Genomic DNA, 18,774 nt, shown 5'->3' with positions numbered 1-18,774 from the left:
TTCCTTTTTTTCTACTCTGATACCGCTTACCGCTAGACATTACTGGTCAGACAGGCAAAGTGAAGCAATTATCAGTTGTGTCTTAGTGATTTTGTAACTGTCTGAAACTGCTGACATTCTTTGGAAAGGTTGCATTTTGAGACCTTTTTCATATTTTCTTATTGGTTTTTTTGTGTGCTTTATTTTCTTCTATTAAGTAACTCAAATGCTTCGTGTCAGTATGAAAGGAAATTCTAAACATAAAATTGTATTAGTCATAGGGAATTAGTCATTGAAGAGTTGCGAAATGTTCTGTCTGATGGCGACACCATAATAAATATGCATTAGAGACAGCATCAATATGCAAAATAATTTCCTAAAGTGCCGTAGATAAATGGACAGGTAACCATACTTAAATTCATGGAACAGCTAACTGCTGTCTTTTATTTGTTTATTCATTCATTATTTTTTCTTTTATTAGTCTGGAATGTTTCAGTACTTAATCGCATGAAGTTCAATTTTGGTATGGATGTTATCTAGATGAAGAAATACTTTTGGCATTTAAAAATGGTTTTACGAATGAGAATTATGAAATGAATCGAATCATGACCATTGTAAAATTACAGCCCCAGTAGATAGACATGGATTGTATGTAGACGAGTACCAACAAGACAGACGCCACATCCTCTGTGTTGGGTGGGGGGATGACTGACATTGTTAACACAGTCGTTGCCCACTGCAGTTACACAACCGCAGACGTGAGGGTGCAAACACGATAACGTAGGTGGGCTCGTTATGTGACGTGTGTGTTGGGGAGTGAGTGTCCTGTGGGGATTTATCTATAGCCAGCAGGCACCATATGGTCTAAAGTAGGGGTGTCAAACATGTGGCCGCGGGCTGAAAGTGGCGCACTAGGGGAACTGATCTGGCCTGTGGGGTTGTTATTAGGGAACCTTAAAATGGCCCTAAACCAACAGGATGTAACCTGAAAATGCCCCCAAATGAGCTGGAACAAACAAACGAACAAGGCTTCATGGAAAGTCCCTCAAAATCAATAGGAAATTAAGTACATTGAAGTGGAAGTTCTATTGACAATAATTGATGTCCAATTCACTTAACTGCGGTTAGTTAGCTGCTCATCTTTCAGTGCTACTGACATCTCACGTCGTCACTGGCAGGAAATAGATTTTTGGTCCAAAGATAAACTGGTCCGGCCCACATGAGATTTAGTTTACGTTAATGTGGCCAGTGATCCAAAGTGAGTTTGGCATCCCTGTTCTTAAGTGTAAACTTTACCTCAAAACAACAGACACAAATGTCCATCAAAAACCAACAATCAGAAACATTGAGGAGTGAAATATTTGCTATTTCAATTAAAATGTTGATGCTAAATTAATATAAAAGAGAAGTCACTCCTGATGGTTAGTTTGAGATTAGATGCCCATTGAACAGCAGGCGCTTTCATGGGGGGAGGTGGAGGTTCCAGGGGTCCAGTAAGCCCCTCAAAGTCCATATGGCCAGGAGGCATTGACATGACAGAGAAAGACACCTATAAGTGAGCATGTGAGCTAGCATCTTTTCTTACACTCCAGACAGTTGTTATTTTTGAGTACTGTAGGGGCTCGCTTGTTGTGAGGACTGTGCCATGTGGCCTGACTGTGAAGGCACTTGGGCCCAGTACACACAAATGCAAAACCACATTGGTATTATTATTATTATTATTTTAAAGATGTTTTTATGTCACTTTTGTCAAAGATAACTTTTCGGCATTTACAATTTTTATAGTATCACAAAATTTAATAGAATAATTTTGTCATACAATATTGTTTGGGTCAAGACATCCATAGATTTTTGTTTTGCTTTATTAGGTTTCTAAGGTTAGTAAACAAGAAGTATCAAAAATACTATTTGCTTGCATGCGCTGTAAAATACCCTAATGACATTGACCTTTGCCGCTCCATTCCATCCTCTCAGCTTTATTCTCTTCCAGACTCATTGAATTGCTTAGTCTTGATATTGATTTTTCTCTTCTGTCCTAATTGGGGCACGAGTCGTTACAGCTGAGATTTTGTACATTAAATATCAATCAGTCAGGCTGTTTAATTAAACTTGCTAAAAGAGGAATTCTCAAGGGATGCAATTGGCAGCTTGGGAATCTGGTTTAGTCAACATTTGTCCTTCTGTCAAATGAATACGGGGACAAAGTTAAATAGGCTGATATGCTTATTTGCTGAGATGAAAGATTGGGACATCAATGCTGCTCATGCATAAACTTGTTTAGTGCTTTTGTATTAGATTCTTTTATCAATTAACATTTCACATTAAAGGCAGGCAGAGGGTTCAATAGCTAACTGTCAATGAAAAAAAAGTGAAAGTCCCAGTCAGAATATTGGCACAGAGATTGTGATGTGAATCCGCCCTTCCTTCCTCTTAGCACCCTGTTCGTTACTTGACACTATTCAGTTTAATGTCACACGCCACATGTGACAATACTGCTCTAGAAAAGTGCGGTTCTTTAGAAATGTACTCAACATTAAGTCTTTCAGGCCCAAAAATGTGAACATTAATTGTGCAGCTAATGAAAACACATTGAATACCATTGCATGGGAAAATTAAGTGTGGAGGGAGTTTTACCTAAACATGTAATTGACAGCTTTTGGACTATATGGAGACAAAGTTTGACCAATCGGGAGAATGTGTGCATTTAAAAAAATATGGATACTGTACAACTATGATAAATAGTTTCTCTTTGGTATTTACAAATGAGGAAAAATATGTTGTGTTCATTTTTAATTATTGACAATAAAGTTAATTTACTTTTGTTTAATTTACTGTTGGTTTTCAAACCATCTTAAAAACATGAACCTGTAACCAGAGAAATATAAATATACATTTACATTGAAACATCCATTTTAATGATGGAGTAAAATGAAATATTTTTTTATTGGATGGAAATTGTAGAGGTTCCCTGCACCTGAAATGCACAGCATACAGATGAGCGAGTTCCAGGACATTAGCAGCTGTAAACATAAAACTGTAGGTACACCCGAAACAGTGAATGCACCCCAGCAGTGCTAAAGTGGGTCACAAGGCCACAGTTTCCCAGTGTCAGAGGAGACTTCCTCTTCCACTGCTCCATTCAGGATATGAGCAATTTCCTGCAGGTTTTGCTCCTCTGAAATTCCCAGAAACGGTCAACACTGGGGCATTTTTAAAGATAACACATCATGATATTTATTGTCTCATAAATGGTTGCGCTAAAATCAACAAAATCCGCTTGACGCCACCGATTTTTCAAGCACATATTAGCACACATTTGCTTTTTATCTCACTGTTAATGTTTGATTATTTTTATGACACACACACACAGAACAATTTTAGACAGCGTCATGATTGCAATTTTGTTTGTCTAACAGCCAGGCTTTAAGATGATTGGCGTAGAGGTTCAGAGACGGGAATTCACGTATGTTAATTGGTATTGAGTTCCAGGTATGTGCGGCACGGACAGAGAAGGCGCTTTAGCTGAAAGCACTCTTTTGAAGGGAACTACACAGTCACCTCTAGAGCCAGCCTTTGTTAATGTGTTGGAATTTTTTTGTACAAAATATTGCAGTGGAGGAGAGGGGCTTTGCGTTGGAAGATTTTGTAGACTAAGGTGGCATCTGCATAGTTAACAGTATTGTTCCAGTTCAGGCGTTTGTGTTTCTTTATTATCTGACAGTGGTGGTGCGTTTTTAGCTTTCTGTCCAATATTTTCAAAGCTTGCTTATGAATGGTTTCAATTGATTTTAGCGTTGTTTTGCAGGCCGAGGACCAACTTGTTAGGCAGTAAGTCATGTGTGATATGATCATTGTGTCAAAATATGTTGACGTATTCTTTGAGGCTGAGGTTTTTCTTTGTATAAGAGCTGATTTATTTACACAAGTTAGTGAGTAGAGGGCAGTGCATACTTAAAATATTGTCCGGAGGTTGCTGGCACCCAATTCATGGCGTCCCCCGCCTTGTGCTCGAAGTCAGCTGTGTGGTTCAGAAAATAAGTGAACGAATGAAAGGTTACAAATTACCTCTAGATCGCACGCTACCTAAGAGAGGGCAGATTTCCGCCTATTTTTTAATTTTATTTTATTGTTTTTAGGATAGAAACAATTCACTGAGTATTACCTCAAATAAAAATCATTTGGCATTTTTTTGCTATATTTATTTGGATGGTACACCCTTCATCATCGCTATGGCCATCCTGGAAAACCTCATGTAACAGTAAGATTGTTGTACCAGCTAGTGCAGGTCTCACGCTATTCGCTATTGTTTAAAATGTGTGCCCGGAAGCAATAAACCTGGGAGCAATAAAAACGTAAAACAGATTCTTCTTTACTGTTTCTTTAACAGTAAAAAACAATTAAAAGGCCTGGTTCATTTCTTAAACATCATGGCTATGTTGTAAAAGCGCGGAAACTCCCGCAAAGCAGGAGAGCTGATATTTTGCAGTTTATGAAAAGTTAAATCAACGTGAGATTTTTGCCAGATTTCCAGAACTATAATTCTCCCTTTTAAAACTGGAGTGGTTTAAATATAATTTCTAGTGCTATACACGAAAGATTTAGCTTTGTTTTTTTTTCGCTCCCACCAGGTTCTCTTAGGCCTGCCAGCTGCTCAGGTTACGAAAGAGAGGTTGCATAAAATGTGCCTCAGGAACAAAGTTTGATGATGAATCACATGTCTTAACTGGGGGAGGGAAGGAAGAAGGGCGCACAGAGATAAGCAAACACACCTCGGTAGCAATATGACAGGCAAAGGAATGCTGAGGGGAAGAAGGAATGGAAGATGACGGAAAGAGGAGCACAACGTGAAGGGGGGCGGGTAGGAAGGTCAGGGATGTCGCGACATGTTAGTCAGAATGCAGGGTTTAGTTGCTGTGGTGACAGCAGGGTACAGACAGGGTGGTGTTCTGCCATCAAGGCGTCGAGAAAGATGCCACGAAGCTTCAACAACACTTAAATGCCCATGATGATCATGAGCGTGAAGGAAGAGCAGGAAACCGCAGGTCAAATGTAGTTTTTTTTCTAAAACCTGACGCTTCTTTACTGTACAAAAAGGTTTGGATGACAGGATTGGTGAGCAGGCAAATGCCAGTTTCTAGCAGATTGGAGAGAAGACAAAATGGCTCTTCAACCCCCTCCCGTCATAAAAAGACCAATGTTAAGAAAACAGAGCACAAAAAGTAGAGGTCCTCTATTGTCATCTGTTTGTTATTCTTCTTGGGTGGGCTGTGTCATGTGGCAAGGATTTCTGACGCAGCAATCAGTCTCCATCCCTCCATTTTCTATTTGTCATTCTGTTCAGTGTTGCAATGGTTGGATTCTTTCCTAGCTGACTTCAGGCGAAAATCTCAGTAAACCGTAGACTGGTCACCAGTCGATCACAAGACACATAGACAGAAAGCCATTAACTGGGGCCTTTTCGGTCACTGAGCGGGAACTGATTCTTGCCTGCGCAGTAGATGGGAAAATGAACCACAACCTCATCACTTAGTGCAGATATCAGCATGTTTTCTTATTTTATTCCTGTTTATAATAGTTGTACCTCTAATGGCACCCAACGAGTTAAACAACTCTGTCACTAAAGACACTGACCAAACTGTCCCAGACACGAAGATGCTATTCTGCGATCGTCTGGTCCATGAGGGCTCCCAGTCACAATTGTGGAGCCAGAGGTTAGGGGTGTGTGTCTGTTATTATATTCCAAAAGAGAAACTCCCAGAGAAGTATCACGCAAAGTTGGCCCTTGTGCGGTTTCATCCAGAATTTTGCGCGATCACATAAATAGCAGGCTCGGCTAGAAACTCATCTTCCCATTCTCTAAATGCGCGTGTGCACTGAAGCGGTTACGTATGGGCGTCTGACGGTTGGCCTCGCGCACGACACTACCAAATAAACGACCAAGAAATGTTCCAAACCATAACTTCAGTGGTGGGGAGCAAAACCACACCCAAACCTCAGGGACTCTTGTCAGTCAGACTGAAAGCACCATATCGCTTCAAGACCTGAATACTCGGCATTAGGACAATTTAGCCACTTTTGGATATAAATATCTTTGATCACTCTTCCAGCTTTTATTTGGCATGACAGGGCACAGAAAAACGGAAATATGGTCGTTTTAATCTAATGGTTTATTATTTCTTTAGTCCGTGCATGTGTGCACACTAGCGGGCCAAGGCATGTTAAACTGTTTTACAAATTAACCAGTTGACTTTGTGGCTATATATTTGGTTTAACTTGTCAGCTTATATTATTTGCTCAAGTCATAAAGTGAGGTTGGCTATATGCTGCCTTATGAAAGCCTAGTAGCATGTCTATATAATTCCAATCATTATTTAATATCAACAGATGACTTAAAACACTAAACTAAAGCAAATCTTCCTCTATACATTCTTGTGAGAATGAGAAAAGTGCTTTGTTTGTTGTGTTTTCGATATACGGAACCAAACCAAGGAGTGAACGCGTGACATACAACTTAATCACACCAAAGAGACCTAAATATGTGTATGAAAGCAAACATGGCCGTTATGCTTTCACGGCATTCTGCCAAACCAGCCATTGTTGAAAATGTGATGGCAATGCCAAATGACAAATGCTACTAATCCACTCAAAGGATGCCATAAGTAGCTGGTCCTGTTTGACTGGATCTTTGGCCTCATTTCTTCTAGGTGTTCTGTAATTATCACCAAATGGTCCCAACTGCATTTCGCTGTACTACCTTTTGGACCCTTGTGACCGAATACAGTTGAGCAACAGCTCACTGATTTCATCTTTCACACTCTCTGCTTTTCAGATTGTAAATCTATGAGCGATGTTAAATAGTATGTGAAGCTATTAATTGACCAAAAGCTTCAATACGACAGATATGTATGTGAAACCAGGGAGCCACAGCCTTCCCGTTACTTCACAGGTACCGACTAAAGGCATGTCCAGACATTACAGTGCACGGAATGTTGGGAATGGGAGGAATTCGGGGGCATTCCCATTCTCAATACGCCAAGCTCCATGGGGAAAGGCCGCTCCCTCACTTGCTGGGGAAACAGCGCGCCAATCGGTTAACAGACCAACCCTTGTCAGAGTGAACAAGTCTCGGCTTCTTTGCGGGAAGTAGCACAGCGGAAATTCCGACAAAGCTAACACTATGGAAAGACACAGGATGTCGTGTGATCCTTTAGCAATCTGGGAATTAGACTGTACCACCAATGTGGCAGTTCATTGTGTAACAATGTTTCCTATTATAATGCAACCATTCGGCAATATTACCCAACAGTATACATGCAACTATCAAAAAACTAACAGTTTTAATTGGGGGAAAAAAGGAAACTATACATTCATCAGATATTAAATGCCTCCATAACTTTGTCCAGTCAGACAAAGACTTTTAAATGTAAGCATGGACGACAAACAGGAAGTGATTATTCCACTTTTTTCTGTAGCTGCGCACGTGAACTGGGGCAGTGTTTACAAGGACGGCAGTCCTTACTTTAGTAGAAAATGTAGAACTTGCCGAAAAGTTGAATAGTTATTAAATAGATGATAATTGTTAAGAATCTTCGTCACAGAAAAACCTGGAGTTGAATATAATGTATACTAAATCAGGACAATTTTACTCAAGATCTTAGCAAATTGTACATGATTTAGACTTGTAACCACAAATCTGTAAATTTAACTCGGTCAGCATTTGACAATGACCGCAGTCCTTACCAACATCATGCTTCCTCTACAGGTTGCATTTTTTTCTTTACATATTTAAATGTAAAATAAGTACAAACATCTCTTGCCTGACTACTCAGTACAAAATGCCCAACATCACCAATAAGAGTAAAATTCAGTACGAATAGAAAAAATGCATTCAAAATTGTGTTTTAAGATACTTTTGCCACAATAGTATGATCTATTACTGAATGTGGCGTACACAAATCAACAATAGGCTGGATTTGAACGCATTTTTCTGTCTGATTTTGTTGTTGTTGAGTGTCTTCAGAGGGAGTTTTTTGCCCATCAGTCAGGGCTGAAAGTACTAAATGTGAAGCTTGCTCAATATTTATGGTCACGTGCATAGTCATCACGATTGTCGTTGGAAATGTGCTTGCAGGTGTGGAGTGTTCTGTGAGGGTTATCTTTGAAAAGAAAGTATTATTTCCTCATTTTCTGTGAGATGCCTAAGATTAAAAATGTGTGTAAATGTAGGGAAAAAGACTGATATGAATGTATATAGATTTAGCATTTAGTTCATCAAAAAACACTGATCACATAGTGATGTGTGATTGGGAACATTGCTGACCACAGTGTGCATGCTAAATCAAGTCATGTTGTCACTTAAGATTTAATACAGCTACTGCGCTGGCATTTTTTAAGCTTCATTAACTGCATTGAGTAACTTGATAAAAGGAGGCTAATACAGTTAAGAAGAATGCCAGAGAGCTTCGGCGAAGTAGGAAGGAAAACCGCAAGCTTGTACACAACAGAGCCTCCGAAATAGCACTCTGACGCTCAGGGAGTCGTGGCAGCCTGTAATTCAGCGAGGAGTCTATATAGTGATTAAGTCTTGTGTAAGAAAAGAAAAATGTTATTTAAGAAGAAAAAAAAAGTGCACCACCCATTCAAGCTGGCAAGAGTCTGACTCCAGCATTAAAAAAAGCCACATTCATCAGGAGATCAATAAGCAGTTTTAATGCAAAGCCGACAGTATATGTGCGGTCAAGGCGGCTGACGCCCACGACGTCACCACCGTTGCGGCAGCCAGGTCACGAGGCCATATCCCCCCCATAACCCGAGCAGCTATACCACATCCCAACCCCCTTTAACCATGGCAACCACATCACGTGAGTGCCTCATGGCATTTTTAAATGACCCGCTTGTGATACTTTAGCCCTGCAAATATGAGGAAAAAAGCAGTAAGTGAAACCCTCAAACAGAGATAAAAAGAAAGTGCTCCCCACCACCTTTTCCGCCAAAGGGCAAATTCTTTAGCTATCAGATGTTTGCACCACAACTAATGATCAAAACATACTAAAGACGGAGAAGGGTTCAGGGGGCTTTAACGTTTACACTATCTGGCTTATAAGCAGCAATAAACGTGCTTATCGAGCCGCAGTTCAAGGCACAGTTCAATTTCAACCACACGCCATGCAAATAAATACATGGCTTGCCTTCACTGAAAGTTTCAGCACAGGAAGAGCTTGCCAGATTGTTTGATATATTTGTCTTTTTTCTTCACCACAAGCACATTATTATGCAGTAGAGTTTCAACAGTATGAAATAGAAAAAACAGTGTACAAACCAAGTTGCAACACGCTTTTCGGGATTGCTGTTCAAACTTTGTAACAGCGGTGATAAGTACGCACAGCAAATGGCTTTAGGGTCAAACTGTCACTACCCTAAACTTTACAGACAATAGTATCTTGATTGACATTTTAACTGTCATACAAGTGTAAAGATGTGAACCACTAATATAACTTCAAAATGAAGAGAAGGGGAAAAACAAAGCTTTTAGAAATAATCCAACGCAAAATGCTGATGTTTTTCATGACTGTGTAGAACTGAAAAACAATTCCTGCCTTGCGCAACTTTTTATAACAGCACACATAAGTTATGCATTAGTAATAACTGATGTCAAGTGACGATGTGGAGATTACTTTTTAGATTAATTGAACTAAAAATCTCCCAAAACACTGTTAAAATGTCTTTGAAAAGAAATGAGTGTCTTAGCTGAAGTTGTTTCTTCTTTTAGAAATCTACAGGGGGAAAAAAACTAAATTGTGGAACTTAGAACATGTTCAACTTCCGAAATTGTAGTTTAATGTCCGTGTAAAAATGACATTGCCAACACTTGCAATCAAAATGCATTTGAGATCTCTCACCATCAAAGGAAGCCAATGAACTAATGTTATCCTCACCTTATAGAAGCACTGATCAGCTCCGTGGTCACATGACGTCAGCCAGACCAAAGACGCTGACTCAGCTTTGTGGAAGACTATCCTCATTCACATGGCAGATGCACTGACACATGATCATATATATTTTAGAAAACATGTACTATGATGTAATAATCTCTGACAGTTTCAATCTAAACGACGCTCTTTTCCTCTATAACATTAGATTGTTTTGCCAACAGGACCACAAGAAAACTGACTCTTCAAAGCAGGAAATCAATTGCAAACTCCTGTTTCCATGTCGTCGCAAGTTTGAAAGCAAGTAAGATTAAGCCTTCTGTTTATGTTCTAAAAAAATGCACAAACCCCATCATTCACATGTTGGTGGAGATCCTGTTGCCATAGCTGAATTAGTTATATGGAGAATCAAACCCACATTTTGTTCATCCAATTAAAGTGAAAATTGTAACGCCCAGCCCCTAATGCAGGCCTATAACGTAAAGATTTGCGTGGAGGAAAAAAACTAAACTCTTTAGGATTAGATAAAAAAAAACAAAAAAATTAAAAACAGTACATCTTACACTGACCTAGCATCTCAAGCCACCCAGCAAAAAAGAAACCATTGTAAACCGAACCCACTATGTGAAAATTAATCTCCATTATGAATTTTGACACCTCAGAGAAATGCATTTAGTCTTGCTTAAATTGAATGATTGAACAGTGTGATTAGTATGAAAATGAGGCGTCAAAATTAGGAAAACAAACTCCAGCTGTTGTGTTTCTGCTGTTGGTGTGTAAAAACTCTGCTGAAAAATGGATGCAACTTTATCTACTGATATTTTCACACCTTTAGATTACCTCATGATAGAGATGTTAAAACATATCTTTTGAAATTCGGTCCCTGGCCATGAAATTTGAACAAATTAAGCAAGTCGACCATTATTGAACACTTAAATCAAAATAAATTGGAGTACACAGGTTTTTTCTTTAAAAATGGCATCTGTATTAAAAGTTCTGTTTTTTTTTTAAAGTCAGACCACCCACATTTGAAACGCAGGTCTGTAATTTACAATCAGGATTAGATTTGTCAACACCATGTACATATTCACCACTTGCCTACAAAATAGAACATTGATTGAAGAGGTCTGGAAGCTGTTCACTTCTTAAACGTAAAGGTTCCAGTACCTGTGCGTTTTCGAGACTGGTCGCAGCGCTAAACACTGTCGACTGTCTGGAGAAAAAAAAATAAAAGACCCAAATGTACAATTAAAGCACCATTGCTTGAACATAACATTTGTGTCGCCCTGCTGAGGAGTGTTGGCACTAAACAGGAACAGCTGAAGTGTGTTCGGTAAGGGGACAAAAAAGGCACTGGACACGAGGTGGTGGTCCTCACGTCAAGTCAGCTATGATCTCCTTTCCACCCCGGTAAAATGAGTCGTCACGTAATTCCACCACCAACTTGTTAGACTTAGGAACAAAAGCCAAAACAAAAAACTCATAACCTTTTAATTTGTACTCGTCCAGGCTTGAGTACACGGTTATTAGCAAAATAGAATTTCACAGTCTCTCTTCCCCAAAATCCCCTTGGGATGTTTTCCGTGTTTTTTTTCTTCCCGGGTGGGATCGGCCCTCAAATGTGGATATGGACCATGCCACAAAGATTCTCCGACCCAGCAGAGTTCCTAAAAAGTGGATGGACCCCTCTTCTCCGACCCAATTGCTCCCCTCCTTCTTCTTCTCCTCTTCGCCTTGTTCCCTGCAGCATTCCTCTTCATTTCCCCTCCGATGCCAGGTTGAGGGGCCAAGTAGACACACTTGCTGCAACACACTGGCACAAACAACAAAAAGAATAGTCACCAATTAAGCATGGACCACAAACCAATCCTTGGCAAGTAGCCAATACAGCGACACAAGCTCTGAGAAAGTGGAAAAAGGCCTACACCATCTTGTACAAAGAGAGCCAACTGCAACTGCTAACTTTTTAAAAGCTAATCAAGTTGTGAGGAACAAGTTGTCTCTCCAGTTCTGCAAACAAGATGCTTCCTCAATCCTATCAGCATGAGAAAATCAAAGAGCTGACTCAGTCTGGAAGGGCTTGGTTTAGTGACTGCAAGGTTAAAGTTCATGTCCAAGGTGGTGCTGCCAATAGGCCAGTCACCGCAAGGCACCAGATTCCAAAAAGTATTGCAATGAGTAGATAAAAACCTGCATTTGCAGATTTGCTCTATGATGGAATAGATTCCATGTCAATGGGGTACTTGGTATTTTACCCAGTTCTGTTCGTAAAACAGTACATTGACTGGATTTTTACAAATGTTGCAACATGCCTTAGTCAATTTGATATCAGTGCAAATACACAGAAGTGATGTCATAATTCGAGTTAATGGAAAAACGATTCTAATAAGAAATACGCTTGCAAAAACAGTGCATAAGACACTGTAATTGAGTACGCCGTAGATAAGATGATAATTTTACATGGCCATGCGAATTAATATGTAAGGGTTTTTGCGCGATTCTGTTGAAAATCAGGGAACTTGGACGTCGTTTTTTTATAAGTAACTCTTTTATATGTAACATAACAGAAGAGGACTCTCAATAGCTAAGTAGGTGTGTCATTCGCATAGTGGTGCCTTTATGACTCAATTTTACAGCTTTGAATTCCGAGATTGACTGATGTTTACCTATTGTAATCGACCAATGAGCCTCTTAAATTCTGCCTAGCAACAAGTAGGTATGTGATGAGGAAAAAATAATATTTACCTTTATAGTACACTTGTTTAACTCACTGGTAGGATGTTGCTAGATGTCCAATCCATTTTGACTGGGAGAAGTTGGCAGCTCCTCCCAGTCAAAAAGGATCGGACATCTGCTGCCATCAAAGCACTGAAAGATGAGCATTCAAAGCCAATCCTCCCAGTTTTAATGAATTGGACGGCTTACTAACAACGAAATTTACACACGTTATATGTTTTGCATAGCCAGATTGTATTTATTTTATTCATTTTTTATAATTATTTAGTGAAGTTATTAAAAATAACTACATGTTAACATGCAGTTACTGTAAAAGCTTAAGTAGCCAACTCCTTTTTGCAAAGTTTTATAACGTCAGTTCCCTTTTGTATACCATCCGAAACATAACATTGACACTGGAAGACCCATTTATACCGAGTTAAAAGGACAGTGTTTACTTTCAGTGAGGGATGTTTTAAAATATTAACCAAAGCGACCATAAAATAGGTTTAAAATATCATAGTCATTTTGTTGTGTTAACAGGAGTGGTCAGAAACGACACAGCATGTGTAAACGGACCCCCATCAAGAATGTGATTTCTGCCTTAGCCGCTGCCCCACCCTTGCACAAAGTTTTCATTTAAATGTGTAATTAAAAAAAAAAAAAGTTATATATAGTTTATAAACGGCGGAGGGGGAAGTTATAAACGAAGTTTTGCAGAAAAGTTTCAAACAGCATAACAGTGAAAAGACTTACCATTGCGAAAAAAAAAGAAAAAAGCAAACAAGGAGCCAAAGTTTCTTTTACAAGATGACACAGGACGAACAACACTGGTCGTCGCCATTCGGCGTGGACGCATAGTTCATCTGGCGGACGATCTCGGCGAAAAGCTCGTCCACCGAGGTCTTGTTCTTGGCCGAGGTCTCCATGAAAGGACAGTTCCAGTCGTCCGCCAGCGCCTTGCCCTCGCCGGACGAGACCTCCCGTTCCCCCTCCAAGTCCACTTTGTTGCCCACCAGGATCATGGGCACCCTCTCGTACCGTTTCACCCGAATGATCTGATCCCTCATGGGCTTGATGTCCTGGAAGCTCTGCTGGTTGACCAGGCTGTAGACCAGGATGAAGCCCTGGCCGTTTTTGATGTACAAGTCTCGCATGGAGGCGAACTGCTCGGTACCGGCCGTGTCGAGGATCTCCAGCACGGATGGCGAGGAGTCCACCTCGATCTCCTTCCGGTAGAAATCCTCTATCGTGGGGTCGTACTTTTCGATGAAGGACCCGGTCACGAACTGGACGGTTAGGGCGGATTTCCCGACTCCTCCGGAGCCGAGGACCACCACTTTGTACTCCCTCATGGTTCCCCGAGAGAGCAAGCCTGGCTTCCTCGCCTCCAGCAGTTGTATTGGTGAGGGTTGGCGGGTGGTGGGTCTCCGGTTGCTTGTCTACGGGGCGTGGCCGCTCAACTAGCCCCGCTCGGGGAAGAGTGGAAGCGGGGGTACACACGATCGTTCCGAGGCACACTCGACGCTAGGCTAGGGTTGGGGCATGTCGAGTCGGCACGAAGCACAACCTGTCCGGTTCCTCAAACGAGCTCCCCCTCTTCTTCAATGTTCGCCCAAGTAGGCACACCGGGTTTGTTTCCTCCTCATTTTTTATAAAGTGATAAAAGCCTAACTCGCTCTTACTTCCTGTTTTGACCTTTCAAAAGAAAAGCACATCGACGAGTACCTATCTTCAGCTGTCATAGATCTCTTAATTCTTGAATGGAAATTTCCGGCGCCGTGCTTTATGACAATGTCTAACTTGAATTTGGCACCGGGCTTCCTGCCCACGCAAGCTCGCTGAACAGCGTCACTAAGGGTGAACACTTGGCGGGTTTTAAAGGTACACTACACCACAAAACCTCGCAAGACCTGCTGTTGCCCCACCTAAGTTTCGACATAGCTTATCCCCAGGCTTACTAGCGCTTGATTTGCAGCATTCTTTTGTTCTGCGGGCTGTCATAGTCTCATGTGGTGCACATAATAAAATCATGAGATTCAAAACATTGAGACTTGAGATTTCTTACCCAAGTGCAGCCACATCAATTCCACCAAAAGTCATGGATTTCACAAGATGGTGATGTTCTCTTGATGGTGAATCATTTATTGTCCAAGTCTCAGTCAACCGGTCTACTTGACTAAGAATTACTCACACACATTTACAAAAATTCAATTTGAACCCCAAGATCAGATGACAGATTGCCTTCACGGACCCAGCATACACCCCCCCCCCCCCACCACACACACACACACACACCATCTAAAACAGCAACTTTGGTGTGTACGTGATACAACATGGTATCACTCATCACATTTTCAGCTCACTGATTTCGACTGTGTTTGCTGTCAGATCAATATCAGCCAATGCACGGAATCCCCCCTCCAAACGTCCCACCCTCCCAATCAACTGCCACATGTAACGAACGTCCTCGCATGTTCAGTCAGTTTAGGTAAAGACGGTAGCAAAACGGCATCACGGATTTCCGATCAATGGAGATTTAAAGGCAAGCTGGCGTGACTTCATCACCTCCAGTCAAGGCCGCTCGATCAATAGCGTTTTAATTTGCCAACAAATCAACAGCAGAGCACACACATACAAAAGAGCACACACCGTCATATAAACACACACATCATCCTGAATCATGATTGTGAGTCATGTATTTTTTCAGGTATATTTCCATGACTCTTACACAAAAGCGGAGAAATCAACACACACACACACGGGTGGGTCAAACGCGGATTCGCTCGAGGCTAATGAAATTTAGGCGTTGCGGATTGGTTTCGACCGTGTGACCATGTCAGGTGGAGGCGGTGCTTATTTTCACACTACTCTGGTAATTAGATAGACTCGGCCCCCTAATCTGGTTGTGGTGTGCTAACACCCCCTTGCTGAATGCTCAACAACTCGATGAGATCAAAGAGTGATGTGATGGCAACGTGAGGCTTTTCACACACTTGTTGTGGCCTCTTCTAACAACTTCAAACTGTGAATACACACAAAGAAACACCCTTAACCCAAAAATGTACGAGTTTTCTATGGCTAAAGGCTGAAACGTCATTTGAAAAAAGTGTATATTTCCCATTCTAATAAGCTATGGTAACAAGTAGAAATTTGACACTTGAGCAAGGCGTTGTTTCAGCACGGTCAGCAAGTCTGCAGCCTCTGAGACGTGATGGGCCGGCTAGAATTTTTTTCCATTTTGAAGCCCTGTGAAATGTGCTTATTATTGTTTTTCGTCACTCAAATATGGTGGGCTGGTTAACAACAGTTTTGCTTGACACAATCAAATAATTGATTAACATTGACTTCCAATGGAGTGGCCCTTGAAATATGAACGCAATTAAATCAAAGTCTACTTACTACATTAAATTGAGCTGAGAAAACCATTTTAATTATGTAGCAATTCATTTCATGCCCTTTCCTAATCTCCACTTCTGTATACTTTGGTCTCTTTAGTCTATAAAATGCAACAAACCCAATTTTTATACAATTTTTCAGCCGTGCTCATGTGTAAAACTTCGCCATACCGTACTTGTGCGTGACTATGTATCACAAAAATATATATGTTAAGTTGACTTTAACGTTTTCAGAGAAGGACTCAAAAAGGTCATCTGGATTAATACGCAGACTAATATATCATAAAGTCCTAAAATATGATTATCTTTTAGTGTCATCAAAGAATGATGTATGTTGCTTAATTCAAAGCCATTTTTTTCATCACTTGCCATTAGGATTTCACGTGGTGACCCTTCTATTCCCTCGACTCTCCTCCATGACTAGTGTCATCAAAGAATAATGTATGTTGCTTAATTCAAAGCCATTTTTGTCATCACTTGCCATTAGGATTTCACGTGGTGACCTTTCTATTCCCTCGATCTCCTCCATTTATAGTATCTATCTTATATCATCTTCAGCATGTTGTAATTGAAAATTAAACTCCGCTGGCCATGTAAGATGACCCTGAACAAGATGAACGTATTCAGAAGAACACGAGATAATTTGGACATAATGTACAGTGCCCCCTTTCTTTAATCCTTATTCTTGGCCCTGTGAGAGTGACAATAGACTAATTAAAATGTCTGAGACAACCGAGCTAATTAATTGAGGAGATTAGTTGTTTCCTTTTTCCTGTTGGAAGACAGACGCATTTCAGAGAATTTGTTTTAGGCTGAGCCATTGAAATGACAATGTTTTTATGTGCCATTATAGTCTTCTCCACACGGAATTAATTACTTCAATTCAGTTTGCTTGGACTAAGCCTCAAAGGCAGTGTGTTTTTTGATTTATGAATTATTCAAACAGTTGTTTATCATTCGTATAGTGGTGCATACAGATGCAGTGTAAATATGTGATTTTGTTTTCTAGTAACATCTTTTGATGTGGCTATGCAGTAATAAATCTGATATTTTGGTGAGAATGTGAGCGTTAGAATGACTGCAAGAGAATTTGTGCCGTTTGTCTATATTTCTATTGAGTATAGTCAAAAGTAACAAATAACTAAAGGTTAGCTTGTAATCTCATTCATTCATGTTCAACACCTCCTCTCCTTGTAAGGGTCGTAGAATGGCCACCAGTCAGTTGTAGGTATCACTAATTGACAAAAAAAATACTGCCCTCTAAAATATTGTGTTGATTTGCTGTTGACAAGAATTAAATGTCAGGCAAAATCAGTTGAGAAAGTAATGACTTATTTCAGTGTTTGAAAATTGATGTTGACCTCGTTGACCTCCCTAAAATAACCACACTTGCATCTGTGGAGCAGGGGTATGTGAAAGACTTGCTTTTCTGCCTTCTGCCAAATGTCAGAATTGCTTGTGTAAAATATTTTTTTTTTAATTCTTTTTTTTATAACATTGCCATCTTTTGATGTGCGTTTCCATTTATGAGTTTGCAGTTGTGGTTAGGATTTGAATGTGAGAAAGAATGTCAGATAGTTTGCCATGCTGCTTCTTTAGTTTCCTTCAAGTCCTACAGTTGTGGCTTCTTCGCTCATTGCAAAAGGATGCATGTCTAAGTGCAAATAACTGCTTAAGTGCAAATAACTGCCTAAGTGCAAACATAGAACTGTGCAAAATAACTGCTTAATTTTAAGGTTGCATACTTGAAGCCATGTAAGATGAGTTGTATATCCAGCAGGAGGCAGCAGACTTCCGTTCGGCCATGCATCAGTGTTCAGATGCAGGAATGTGTGTGAGAATTTACAGTGTAGGAGCGGGAGCACAGAGGCTAGTTAAGAGGACACAGCATCTTTCATTGAGTCCACAATAGCAGCTTTCAAATTTTAGGTGGAATGTGGCCCACATTCTATTTCAATTCATACAATCCACTTCAGTCAGGAAGTCAAAGGGAGGAAGCTTTATTACTTTGTCTGTCCTTCCTTCCTTCAGTCTGTCCGTCAGTCATGGTTAGTTAACTAATAACCAATAGGCTGAAGAATGGGCAACCCTAGGTACTAAGTAAAAGGCTTCCAGAGTTCAGTTCCAGAATGCAAAAATCGTGAGTTATTCCCTCTGCCAAAGACGTCATTTACCAACATGAGTGCCTTAATTTTGCATTGACCAATTGGTTATGCCCAATTGATTAGAAGGGATGACTTAAGTGCAGCTACTCCCCTATGTTCCGCCCTAACTGATTAAATTAGCATTATTATTATTAATTTATTTACTCAAAAATGTAACTCAGAATGGCAGAACTGGGGTTTAAAGTTTAACAAATGGCAACACATGTACCTTGTTCTCTTAGAAATAATTGTCGCTGTCACAGAGATCACAACAGTTGTCATCTAATGATTTGATTGTGAAATGCTATCCCCTATTTGTAGTGGTTCTTTAAACAATGATGTTGACATGACCTTGAAAAGAGTATGTAAGGTCTAGCAGCATTCCCGCCCCTGCAGACATGCCAAATTGATAGCGTCTTGATTGGCGAATTGATGCACGGTGGGTAAAAGGAGACAACAACCTGAGAAAAAGTGCTTGGTCACTGTTGAGGAACCGCAGCTAAGTATAGCGAGGAATCCAGGACGACTGTATCAACTTTCACACAATGCGATACTCAAGTCAAAGTCAGCAGAGGATGTATACAAATAATGAGGAAATCACAGGGCAGT

The 18,774-nt window shown here is 40.3% G+C and overlaps 2 protein-coding genes across 7 annotated transcripts in view; one reads left to right on the top strand and one right to left on the bottom strand.

The window, feature by feature from the left end:
- LOC144083212 (succinate receptor 1-like) overlaps positions 1–18,774 on the top strand; it is a 117,889-nt gene that overhangs the window by 7,784 nt on the left and 91,331 nt on the right. For all 6 annotated transcript variants that reach the window (XR_013303493.1, XR_013303497.1, XR_013303492.1 and 3 more), the window contains exon 3: positions 10,133–10,212. The gene's annotated coding sequence lies outside the window, so the exon portion shown is untranslated. The remainder of the gene's footprint in view (positions 1–10,132; positions 10,213–18,774) is intronic.
- LOC144083213 (ras-related protein Rap-2b) lies at positions 11,461–14,466 on the bottom strand. The gene is made up of 2 exons (XM_077610813.1): positions 13,380–14,466; positions 11,461–11,721 (listed from the first exon to the last, which is right to left on the bottom strand). Exon 1 carries the CDS (start codon positions 13,976–13,978, stop codon positions 13,427–13,429), a length of 552 nt encoding a protein of 183 aa, XP_077466939.1. The 5' UTR covers positions 13,979–14,466; the 3' UTR covers positions 11,461–11,721; positions 13,380–13,426.

This window comes from Stigmatopora argus, chromosome 10 (genome assembly GCF_051989625.1).
Source record: "Stigmatopora argus isolate UIUO_Sarg chromosome 10, RoL_Sarg_1.0, whole genome shotgun sequence".
Taxonomy (NCBI): Eukaryota; Metazoa; Chordata; class Actinopteri; order Syngnathiformes; family Syngnathidae; genus Stigmatopora; species Stigmatopora argus.
This window is presented reverse-complemented; position numbering and strand designations above follow the sequence as displayed.

What these genes read in the sequence shown, in the direction of transcription:
- LOC144083213 (XM_077610813.1), bottom strand. Translation starts at nt 13,978, where the DNA reads ATGAGGGAGTACAAAGTGGTGGTCCTCGGCTCCGGAGGAGTCGGGAAA.